The sequence below is a fragment of the Mustela putorius genome, unplaced genomic scaffold (genome assembly GCF_011764305.1).
Source record: "Mustela putorius furo isolate JIRA1106 unplaced genomic scaffold, ASM1176430v1.1 tig00003867_pilon_pilon_pilon, whole genome shotgun sequence".
NCBI classification, from domain to species: Eukaryota; Metazoa; Chordata; class Mammalia; order Carnivora; family Mustelidae; genus Mustela; species Mustela putorius.
This window is the reverse complement of record NW_025422019.1, coordinates 30,555,275-30,567,362: the sequence shown is the minus strand read 5'-3', so window position 1 is coordinate 30,567,362 and position 12,088 is coordinate 30,555,275. Positions and strand designations below refer to the sequence as shown.

General features: G+C 39.8%; 1 protein-coding gene across 1 annotated transcript; it reads right to left on the bottom strand.

Moving 5' to 3' along the window:
* Nucleotides 1-11,113: 11,113 nt before the first annotated feature.
* On the bottom strand, nucleotides 11,114-11,551 carry LOC101683176 (60S ribosomal protein L35a-like). The gene has a single exon (XM_045066467.1). It carries the CDS (start codon nucleotides 11,472-11,474, stop codon nucleotides 11,148-11,150), a length of 327 nt encoding a protein of 108 aa, XP_044922402.1. The 5' UTR covers nucleotides 11,475-11,551; the 3' UTR covers nucleotides 11,114-11,147.
* Between the last annotated feature and the right edge of the window lie 537 nt (nucleotides 11,552-12,088).

Genomic DNA, 12,088 nt, shown 5'->3' with positions numbered 1-12,088 from the left:
TTAACAGAGAAGCAAGGCTAAATGGATCACGAGCGAAAGACTGAAAGAGTCAAGTAAGGAACCCAGAGTAGGAGACAGTATACAGAGTGACTCATGACTTCAGCAGCATCTCTGCAACGTGGGTCTGAATTCTGATTCTGCCACCAGCTAGTACTGCTCCTTATCATTGGGAAGGATGCTTGGCCTCCACAAGTCTCTGTTGTCCCATCTATAAGAAGCGATGACAGTAGTCTCTATAACTCGTAAGTTGGCTTGAGAAATTAAATGAGATAATATACATAAAGCACTTAGCAAGTACTCAGAAATCATACCCATAAAATTAAATTTGGCAGTGTTTCTAGACCTTAAACATGCACGGTGGTAAAGCTAAATGACATCTACGTTGAGTGCTCAAGGCATAGCAACCCTGTGAGGGTCAGACATCAGCAACTGAGGAGTGGTAATTCAGTTTCTTTATGAGGACACTGACTGTTTTAAAAATAAAGCTGCATTCAGTCAGTAGCAAGATGGCACCCATCTCTCCTACTCTAAACCCTTGACTGATTCCTGGGTGCAAGGTAAAGGATGTACTATTTCTAAAAGCCCAACCTTCTAGCATTAATAAGGCGGTATAGCAGCCAACCCTATCTGGAGTCTCAGGTCCTTGAAATTCATCTTTAATTAGATAGCAGTATCTATTAGCGAAGGAAAATACCGAAGTCCACATCCATACATTACAAATTCGAGACGAATGGAAAATATTTCTAAAGCTGCTAATGAGAAGTAGGTTTATCCAAGTGTGAAAGCCAATCTCGTGGTCCGAGGAAGGCAAGTGGCATGAAAACAGCAGGAAACCCACAGTTAACTAAATTCTAAGAGTCTGAAACTTCTCAACATGCCTCACACCTGGCAGCTTGCAAATACAGGTTCTTCTTCTTAGTATCGACCCAGGAGCCACAGTTGGCTCCTCATTTTCATTTGGCACAAAAGTCAGTTTCCAACAGATAGAAAACATCAAGGAGTCGGTATCAGGAAGAAAGCTTACGCAATTTTCCCTGTTTTTCCAACATTTGAATTTAATGGGCATAAGGTATTCCCCAGAAATTTAAACCCTAGGTGTATCCCCAATACTGTTATCCATATGCGTACCAAAAGTACATACCACACAGTCAAGATAGCTTCATTCATAAGAGCCCCAAGGTGGAAACAACTCAAATGTCCATAATGGGAATGGAAAAATAAATTGTGATATATTCATGTAAAGGAATAATAATCAGCAATGAAAATGATTGAACTACCACTGCATGCAATAATATGAAAGAATCTCACAAATACAGTAAGTCAAGAAGCCAGATGTCAAAGAACATATACATTATGATGGCTTTTACTAAGCGCTCAAAAACTGGCAAGCTTCATCTATGATGTTGGACATTATGAGAGTGATCATCTTTATGGGGGAGGGAGGGGATAGTCATTGGGAGAGTGCCCAGCTGGTAATGTTCTATTTCTTGACCTAGGATGTCGTTATATGGGTGGGTTAACTTGGTGCTAATTCATCAAACTGTCACTCTTATTTGGGCATTTTTCTAGATGCATGTTGTACTTTAATTTAAAAATGTATTAAAATAGATTTTTCCTAAATTGACAAATATGAAGAATGAAGAAATTGCCTTACTGGATCAGACTGATGGACAACTAACCTAACTTTCTTACAATAAATTAGGAGGTGAGGGTTGGAGCTGCTACCTATGGTGTCATCAGTGAGTTAAACCTCCTCCTTTTGTCCAAATAACCTGTTCTGAAGCTCTAATATAATGATCTACTATTACTTCTTTAAGCTAAATTATTTTTATTTATCTGATTTGATAAGCTTCATATATTTATTATTGCTATGAGAAATATTTCCCTCTATGTATCAAATGATGTCTTTTAAGCCTCAAGTGGTATCCCACCCATCCTAGTAGACCAAAATTTGTATCAGTTATGTTCACTTTCATATTTCATAATTTTGTCAATGTGTTTGGTACTTCTTCCCACATTCATATTTTCCAAGTCAACAGTTGTAAGGTTTTAGTCTCTGTTGGTAGACCTCATGTTTGGAGTTTCTTTTTACACATGTCTTTCTGGTTTCCTGAGCATTTTAGCTGCTCTCTTTGGACCTGTTCCGAGAGGATTATGTCTTTCCTAAGGTCTCAATATGCAATGTTCCCATAGCAGGTGGGCGAGCCCTGGAGCGGGTGAGCATCCCACTTTTTCCTTATGCCCATTTGACAGTTTTAAGGAAGATAATGGCAGCCAGCCTGACCGGCCTCTTAGCTCACCTTCCATATATGTTATGGGGAAATGTATTATTTGGATTTGCCACATTGAAGCTCGTCTGTCTACCTTATTTTGGAACTTTCACAGAGCCTTCCATTAGCTTTCCAAAATAACTGCTACTAGAGATTCTTGGAGTTTCTTAACTCTTTTTGCAAAGTTGACAACATCAGTGTGTATCCCTGTCTTCAAAATCATTATAAAGTGGTTTCAAATGCATGGGCCCAGTGTTGACTCCATACATGACCCCACACTCAACCCTGTTGATCCAGAGACATAGGTCTATAATTCTAAGTTTATACTTCCTGGCGTTAGTCTGGATTCTCTTCCTTGACAATATAATTTCCAAAGTCCATAATTATATTTTTCTCAAAGATTTTTTTAAATTTAGAATATATGCTTTTATGCACAGAAAGTGTGCTGGGAAAATGTGCAGCAAGATTTTGTTTGTTTGTTTATTTTGGGTTTTTTTTTTAATATTCAGTTAACCACTATATAGTACATCATTAGTTTTTGATGTAGTGTTCAATGATTCATTAGTTGCATATAACACCCAGTGTACATGAAACCTGGTTTATGACCTTTGAAAATCCAATACATATGCCCACATAAGGACTTATCCACATAAGGACAACGATACCATCAGGAGCTTACCACGTATCAAGGACCATATTAAGTGATCACCTGCTTAGGTCTCATTTAATCCTTTCAAATATCCCAGGAGGTACGTACTAACACCATTCCAAGTTTCACAACCTGGCTGGGTTCATCTACCCGTCCCATGGCAGAAACTTGATATGAATTCAGGAGTGCTTGCTACTGTCCACACTCTTAACATATTACTACCCCCCCCAAGCCTATTTAATTTCCTTAAATAATTAAACTAGATTCACCATATTGTGTGAAATATTGTGAATCATAATTATCTTATCTTAAAATGAAAGCACCAAAATGCACATTGAAGCTAAATTTAACTTATTTTTGGATTGGGGGCCACTCTTAGATTACTCTTCCACCATTAGTTTCAGTAATCAAGGTTTGAATGTAAACAGTAGCAATTTAAAGAGTAGCTGGAAAATACACTTGGCCCAAAGTTTTGGTGCAAAAAAAAAGAACAGAAAAGACTCCCCTCTGGTCTGACTTCACTGTTGCAAGCTCATGTGATCCTGCTCTGACGGACTGCTTGACAAAAAATATGCAGGTAGACATATTCAGGTACCTTCAATTGTGTTTTTACTTTATTTTTTCCTATTATTCTCTAGTCTCCCAAGTAAGAAGATAACAAGATTAGTGTGCCAGCCACATTTTTTAATGTTAATAGTATCGATTGTGCTTTAATTTGAAAAGACTATGATAAATGCCCAGATAGATAGGACTCAGCAGTAATCTCAAGAAAGGAGAAAAAATTAAGGGCCAAGGAGTCACTAAGAACATTATTCTAATGTATACACGTACATATAAACAGAGTCTACTAAACGGGAGCTTTAAACTTAACAGGAAGGGTAAGTTAGGGTCACTGTGAGAGTGACTACAATTTGCTCCTTTGAAACAGTCTCAAATGACCATAAGGATATTTTAAACGGCTTCATCTGAAATGAGCTGCAAGAATTCTGATTGTGAAGAACTACTGTACAGAAGTGAACGGGTAGGAATTTCATTTTAGAAGAAATATTTTTATCCTTAACATCATTAGCTCTGTGACCGAATCAAGACCACTTAAGAAAAAAAAAAAAAAAAGACCACTTGAAAATTAATTACACATATATTCAAAAGTGGAGATGAGCCAATATGCACAGGCCTGGAAAGTCTTGTTAGCTGAGTGTGTTGATGCAAAAGCACTGAGGTCACGTAATACTCAATGAAGACTTCACTCACCTTTGGGAATTGGGCAATGAAGGAAGAGGGCTGATGGGGCCTGAAGGATATTTATTCAAGTATACGCCAGTTTCACCAAGGTTGAACCATCTCCTTGGAAGTGATAACAAAATACTCATTAGAAATAAGCTTTTCTGTGAAGGAAAAAGAAGAACATAATCCTAAAAGTCCTCACTCAGTCTGCCTTGTCTGTCCAAAAGGAAGAGGGAAGGCAGGGGGAGAGCAGGAGGGTTGGGAGGGAGGAACAGGGGATGAGAGGAAGGGAGGAAAGAATGAAGGAAGGGAAAAGAGGAGAGAAGGGAGGAGGGAGGAGAGAGGGAAGGAATGACAATTCTTCCTTCTTTGTCCAAAAGACACTATGATGTTTGTGGTGAGGCACAGAGTGTGGTGTCTAATGCCCACCACTGTCATATTTCATCTTTTTACGCTTGCTGTATTTTTCGTCACTGTGCTCATCCATTTCTAGAAATTAGCACGTATTATTTGTTTACCATGTATCTTCTCTCTGCAATGTAACCTCCACGCCGGCAGGGGTGCCATCTTACCGCAGCTCTGCCCCCCGCTCCTCTAAAATGGCGCCTAGAACAGTAGGCCCTCAGTGTAGATTTGAGGAAGGACAATGGGTAAGCTGATTGGTTCAATAACTAATAGGTGGGGTATCAAAAGATCTTGCTTTTTCAAAATTTTACTATCTGGGCTTTCTTTCACCCATCAGACATACTGTCGTGGAGGTGGGGTGACACTGACATTACTCCCCATGCCTGAGCCCAATTTAGAAGCACTGTCTTGTGTGTGCATCTGTCCGTGTGCGCGCATGTGCACACACACACACACACACAATTTTGCTTATGCAAAGAAATTCAAGCTAAAAAAAGAAAATATATATTCTGATAACAAGTGAGAAGACAGGAATAGGCAATTAAAAGGAAAGATAACAAAGAGCAAACATATATCCTCTGTGGTGATTAAAGAAATAAATCTAAAATAGTCATGAGATACCAGTTTTTTAAAATCTCTGCCACTTGGATATGAAGAGCCAATATCCATTTTGGGGCATGTGCAGTGAAATGAACACTTTTACGTGCTGCTAGTGGGACTGTCACGTCTTAGACATTCTTTTCAGTCCATCTCATCTCTGGAGGAGACTCTCAGTTGTGACATCTGTCCTGCCACAGAGGTTAGCCCAAGATAACCATAGCACCCAGGAAAAGGTAGGAAATGGTCCTGGGAAGGTTAATCCTTTGGTTGCTGCAGATCACTACAGATATTTAAAATGCTAAACTCATTCAGACAGATCGATAGCCTAGGAATGACCCACTATAGCACTCTTCCACTTACTGTAAGTTCAGCATTCTCAGTGGATATCTGGAGAAGGAGAAACAAAAAGAACATTGTCCTGTTTAAGAAGGATGCAAAGAAAACCAGCCTGTGAACATCCAGGTCTTTCCAGCCAAACCCCATGGAATCACACACTACGGTATGGTAGAGAGTAAGATTGGAATGTCCCCATTAAACTACAGGCCAGCCATAGTCCCAGAGATTGTGTATGGAGTGAGCGGTCTTCTCCCTGCAAGTTTCTCCCTTGAAACTCAGTAGCTTTGCTTTATAAGTTATAATAGACATTTACCTACATATATATTGGAGAAGAGCTGAAGTATTTGGTGTTTAGTATCCACACTAAAACAACATTTAAATGGGCTTTTGGTTTGCTTTGGGTGAGCACAGGTTAGTTATGCAATGAATCAGTGCTCAATCCAAGCCATATGGACTTCTTGGGATTCAGTCATCATTTGCCTAAAGTAATCTCAAGTAAGCGAATGGAAATCTGTTCTCTTTTCCATATAGTTAAAGAGAATCAAGAATAGTTTTCCGAGTTTCTCAACAAATATCTTCCTCTGAAATAGTGTACAAGGCATATCATATCTGTAGAGTAAATATAAATTCTTCACATAGCCATTTTGATGATGCACAAGTCAAATTTTTTAGTCCCCAGATCTAGTTGGTGACATTTGGGGCAGGGCTGATGGTGGTTCAATCCTGTGAGAACCTTTGTCCTAGACATACTGCTACCAATTTCCAGTGGTCCCGAGAGGGGCCCACCAGGGGTGATAAAAACAGTTACTCCTTTTCAATTTCCACTCCTCTTCACTCAACAGACCATGGGACTACTCTCTACCATTCTTCTGACTGAACATAATTTCCAAAATTCTTAAGGAGAAATGGAGAAAATAATATTAAATATAATTCAGGAATCTTATCCAAAATGATTAAAAATCCTTTTCATGGAAAGAATTCATCCCTGTTTCACCCTTCTTCCATATTCTCCTCTACAAGTAACAGAATGTTTTTTGCAGTGTTTTAAGTGAGAAAAACAAGATTTCACTTTTACTGCCAAATCCATAGGCACTGGAGCTCTAGTATCAGTTGTAGTTTTGGATCTGATTCTCTGATTCCATCTTGGCTCTCATCCTCATAGTCATAAAATGGCTGCCTCACCTCCAAGCATCACACTTCAGTTTATGTGACCAGAGACTGGAGGAAAGGAGAGCAGAGATTTCTCTCATATTCATAGGTAGACCATATAATTTATCACTCATACTAGAATTTTCCAAGTGAAAGAGAACATTATTAATAATTTCGCTAGGATAATACACATATCCCAGAACCATCAGAAAAACTGGGATGTATGCTGGTTCTACTTAATTAGAGACCAAAGCATTTCCCAGAAGTCCCAGCAGTCTGGAAGCAGCTCCCCTTCCCCGAGCATGTTGCCACCCACATAGACTTCTGTTACGTGAGCAAGGAGGAAGGTGGGTTAGCTGTTGAGTTGGCAACAAAGCATATCTGTCCTCAATCCAGGTATAGGATACGAAAACTGAATTTCTTCTTCAGATCTTAGAAATGGAAAAGGAGGCTCGCTTTTCTGAGAACACAGCTACAGTAGAAAAGTGGAAATGTTGGTGGTGGTTACCATTCTTCCTCCAGACTTACATCCTCACAAATCCTATCATTTAGACACAAAACTCTCTACTGTCCCACTTGAGTTAGTATTGCCAAATCGCACAGAGCAGTGCCCCGTACTTGGCACCAGTATTGAATTGGTTTTCGATAAGTGGGCCTTCCTTAGTCCAAAGCACAGACATCCACATATAGGTGAGGATCCTCACACCAAGAGACGTATTTCAAATGGAGTGTCGGGTTGAATGGCATTTATATTCTCAAAGTCAAGATTTCCAGAATAAGTACCTTGAGACTTTAGTTTCATTCTCCAAGTCATAACAATGAAGTATTGCCTCTTATATAATCTCTAGCCATTCCATTTTTTAAATCAGTTGATGCACTTTTTACCAAAATGTCTCAGAGTCCCAAAAGGTTATTCAGAAGATTGGCAAGCAGTCAAGTAGATGTGCAATTAAAATCTTTGTCATCCTTTTTTGACGGCATCTGAAACATCTAAAAACAAAGTCAACATTCTGTTCCAAGACGTTTGTTTTTATGGCGGGAACACATATGAAACCTGCCCTAAAAACTAAGTGCTGGAGGCACTGACCTAGTTCAAGTTCAATATGTTCACAACCAAAAAAGAAATACTCACTGTCAGATTTTGACAATGATGGCTAAGGTCCAATACCCAAGGCTTTGACATTCAGAATGAAAAAACATCCTTTAAACTCTTATTATATTTCTTATGTAATCTTCATTTCTATCTGGATTAATTGACAATGAAAAGTATGGATGAAGAGAAATTTTTTTAGAGTTGCCTAAGTCTTTTTTTTCCCCAAGATTTTATTTATCCACTTGACAGAGAGAGACACAGCAAGAGAGGGAACACAAGCAAGGGAAGTGGGAGGGGGAGAAGCAGGATCACCATTGAGCAGAGAGCCCAGTGTGGGGTCTCAATCCCAGGACTCTGGGATCATGACCTGAGCCCAAGGCAGGCGCTTATGGACTAAGGCGTTCCTGGAATTGCCTAAGTCTCATGCTTGACTTTGTTCAGGAAGTTGAGACCCCGTAGACCAGTTGCTGGGGCAAATGGAGATGAAGAATAGTTTGGGCTGTGTTGCTTGCATATATGCATGTGTTGGTGGGGGGATGATGATGGTCAATCAGGGAGAATTAGACCTAATCTCCACACCTCTGCGAGCATCCTTTCCAAAATCTCCCAGGAGAGGAAATTAATCTATATGTCAACTGCTGAGGCTCTCCCCTTGTGAAATATGGAAAACCTCTAATTAAGTAAAAGGCAATGGAAATCAGACAAGAGTCTTGGATTTTGGGCAGAATTATAATCCCATTATTCTAATAATAAATAAATAAACAAACAAACTCCTTTTCCACAAATGTATAAAATGTCCAGGAAAAGACAGACCTAACTATATTTTTTACTTTGACTCCTGTGACCATTTACCAAGGGGAATTGGTACTCTCATAAATGTGCTTTCCAAATGATAGTGTATATATTCTAATTAATCTAGTCTATTTTTAACCAAAGCTATACTACTTCATTATTATTTTTGTCCGTATTGCATTGCTCAGAAACAACAAAAAATCAGCTCACACATCAGAAGCCTTTCTATCCTTCATGAAAGGAAGAAAAAGACAGCTGTACCGTTATAGTGATCCCCTTTGTGGCTGATTTTTTCCATGGGACAACAAAGAAATGATATAGAGAAAGATAGTAATTTAGAAAGTGCTTTCCAGGAAAAGTGATTTTCTGGGCTTAAATCTTTGCCGATGTGGGGAAAAAAAGAAAAGAAAAGAAAGGCAACTCTGCACATATCAGACAAAAGGAGTTTCATTTTGCACATTACAAAGTGAACTCATTATAGTCTCTTGCTAAGGTCCCAGAGAGAACCCTAATCTTACCAGCTAAAGTCCACCGTGTAGCTTGGAAAACCTTGTTGATTTCTGCACTTTGTAGTTCCTCATGCAAAGATCACACATCAAATATGTCATCCCAGGAAGGGCACAGAAGTTAAAAAGCAGTCTTAGGATCCTGTCCAAGCATACTAGAAGGTTGACAGTCAAACAGATTTGCAGGTAAAATCTTTCTTCTTCTTCAATAATGGTCTCATAAAGTCACAGGAACATGCACTGTGAGTGTGCTTTTAACATGCCTCATTGATCTAGCCTAAAACTGTGCATTGCTTGGCAAACAGGTCTATTATTTTAGCCCAAGGACAAATTCCATCAGACAATGGAGGATTTGCCTCAAGCTTCCCAGGCAGCAGTCAGCTCCATGGGGTTCTCCGTAAAGGCACGCCTGGCTCAGGAACGCACCTGAGGAGGCAGGGGTTAGAAGACAAAACAATGCCAGTAACCAGAAGACTTTCCTTCCTGAGCTTCCTCCACACCCATATATTAAAAACTAAATCCCTAAATAAGTTGTGCTCAGTATGCTAGTTCACTTGGTCCTCTTCTTAATCAAGTCTCTCCTACAGGATTGAAGACTAAACATAGATTGGGATGTCTTTTTTTTTTTTTTTTAAAGATTTTATTTATTCATTTGACAGACAGAGATCACAAGTATGCAGAGAGGCAGGCAGAGAGAGAGGAGGAAGCAGGCTCCCTGCCCAGCAGAGAGCCCGATGCGGGGCTCGATCCCAGGACCCTGGGATCATGACCTGAGCCGAAAGCAGAGGCCTTAACCCACTGAGCCACCCAGGTGCCCCAGATTGGGATGTCTTAAGCTAGAAATGCCAAAACTTAATTTAAGAGCTTCATAGCTAAGTTATCCTTCCAACACAGTGTCCTCTGCTGCTGTGGGACTCTTCCATCCCAGAACTTGAGTTCCTCTTTCACGTCTACATTACATAGTGAAAAAAGTCAGTTTTTTTTTTAATTAAATGAAAAATATGATACATAAAAATAACACTATAAGACAAGAGTAGTTATTCTTGGCTGTAGAACTATAGGTGGTATTTATATTTCCTCTTATTTTTCAAATATTCTTAGAGTTCTTCAATAAGTGTATTATTTGCATAAAACAGGCACAGAAAACTAGGGCATCTAGGTGGCTCAGTCGGTTGAGCGTCCAACTCTTGATTTCGGCTCAGGTCATGATCACAGGGTCCTGAGGTCAAGCCCTCCCATGGGCTCTGTTCTCACTGGGGAGTCAGGTTGGGATTCTCTCTCTCTCTCCCTCTGCTCCTTCCCCCCGCTTGGGCACATGTGCTCTTTCTCAAATAAATAAACAAATAAATATTTTTTAAAATGCACAGAAAACTAATAGTCACAATAATTGTATTGTTGATAGAGTCTCTTTCTAAAATAAAGCGTCTAGGTGTTTCTTAATGCAAATCTTATGGAGTTCCCTTCAGGAGGTTAATTTTCTACTCAGCTCCTTATTTCACTTTTTTTCTTTAGATTTTCCAGATTAATTTTATTTTGAGTTGGGAAGAGCTGTCTCCTTGGGCCCCTTTAACAGAACTCTTAGACATTAGCTGCATACAAATAGATTATATATGCTGTGTTGTAATATATAAATATCTTCCAAGCATCTATGTCTTGCAAGCAGGGGAAGCAGGGGAATTGCTCTATGCACTGTACACAGCCGTAACTATGAGGGCTTAGGTGAAAAAATAATATAGATCCTATTCTCTTACCTGGAAATTTTATTTATTCATTATCTGTCCAAATGTTCCAAAAACTAATCAGCTGAAGCCCCAGAGTCCTGAATGATAAAGTATGGAAGAGATGTTCTAGATCTGTGAGATTCTATGGGCAGGGATTATCAACTTTCTGCCTCTTCCAAAATATAACTTTAATAGTGTTCCCATACAACACCTGATTTCTGAGAGAGGCTGCATACCAATGAGGCTGCCACATCAGTTAGCTACAAAAGGTACTTCCAGGTAAATCACTTAACCAATGATTTGCCTTTCAATGCATTCCAAGAGCCTCTTTTATTTTTTTTTTTAATTTTTTTTTTTTTTACAAGAGAACAAATCTACACCTTTATTTACTTTTCATTAAATTTAAATCCTTGAGGGGTACAGCATCACACGGATTCTGTGGCCAATGGCTTTAGCAGGAAGGTTGCTTCGGTATTTGGCACGAACCATGCCGCTGTTTCCATGAGCACGAGTTACTTTTCCCCAGATTACTCTGGTTTTGTTTGGTTTGCCACCAGGAGTCACTGTGTTGTTCTTTGCTTTGTACACGTAAGCACATCTCTTGCCTAGATAGAATTCCGTTTCATCTCGAGCATATACACCTTCGATTTTAAGAAGGTGCTCCCTCTGGTTGCGGAGACCCCGCTTATAGCCAGCAAAAATGGCCTTGGACCACAGCCTTCCAGACATTATTCGGAGTTTTAGAGGAGTCCTGTTCCCAGCAGGCCTCACTTACTTGCGCCCAAAGTTCAGCAACAAGAATTCCACTCCCCAAGAGCCTCTTTTAAATACAGTTTCCACACTGAATTGAAATTATTCACAGATACCTATCCCTTGGGACATGAGGGCTTCATGAGGGCTGAGCCCTTGCTTCTCCTTCCCATCCAGTCCTTATCAGAGTGCTTAGTGCACAGCTGATATTCTTTTTTTTTTTAAAGATTTTATTTATTTATTTGACAGACAGATCACAAGTAGGCAGAGAGAGAGGAGGAAGCAGGCTCCCCACTAAGCAGAGAGCCCGATGCGGGGCTCGATCCCAGGACCCTGAGATCACGACCCGAGCCGAAGGCAGAGGCTCTAACCCACTGAGCCACCCAGGTGCCCCCACAGCTGATATTCTTAAATATGTGTTCAATCACTCACTTCACAGTGGTATTGATTATTTGCATTTTGGAATGAACAAAGCTCTAACAAGAAAAGCCTTTTTAAAAAAGCACTGTTTGATAGACACAGGTTACTCGTGGCCTGACACTTCAATGTCTCCCTCTGCCCCAGCCCTGCTCTGCTCCCTTCCTTTCACAGGT

What these genes read in the sequence shown, in the direction of transcription:
- LOC101683176 (XM_045066467.1), bottom strand. Translation starts at nt 11,474, where the DNA reads ATGTCTGGAAGGCTGTGGTCCAAGGCCATTTTTGCTGGCTATAAGCGG.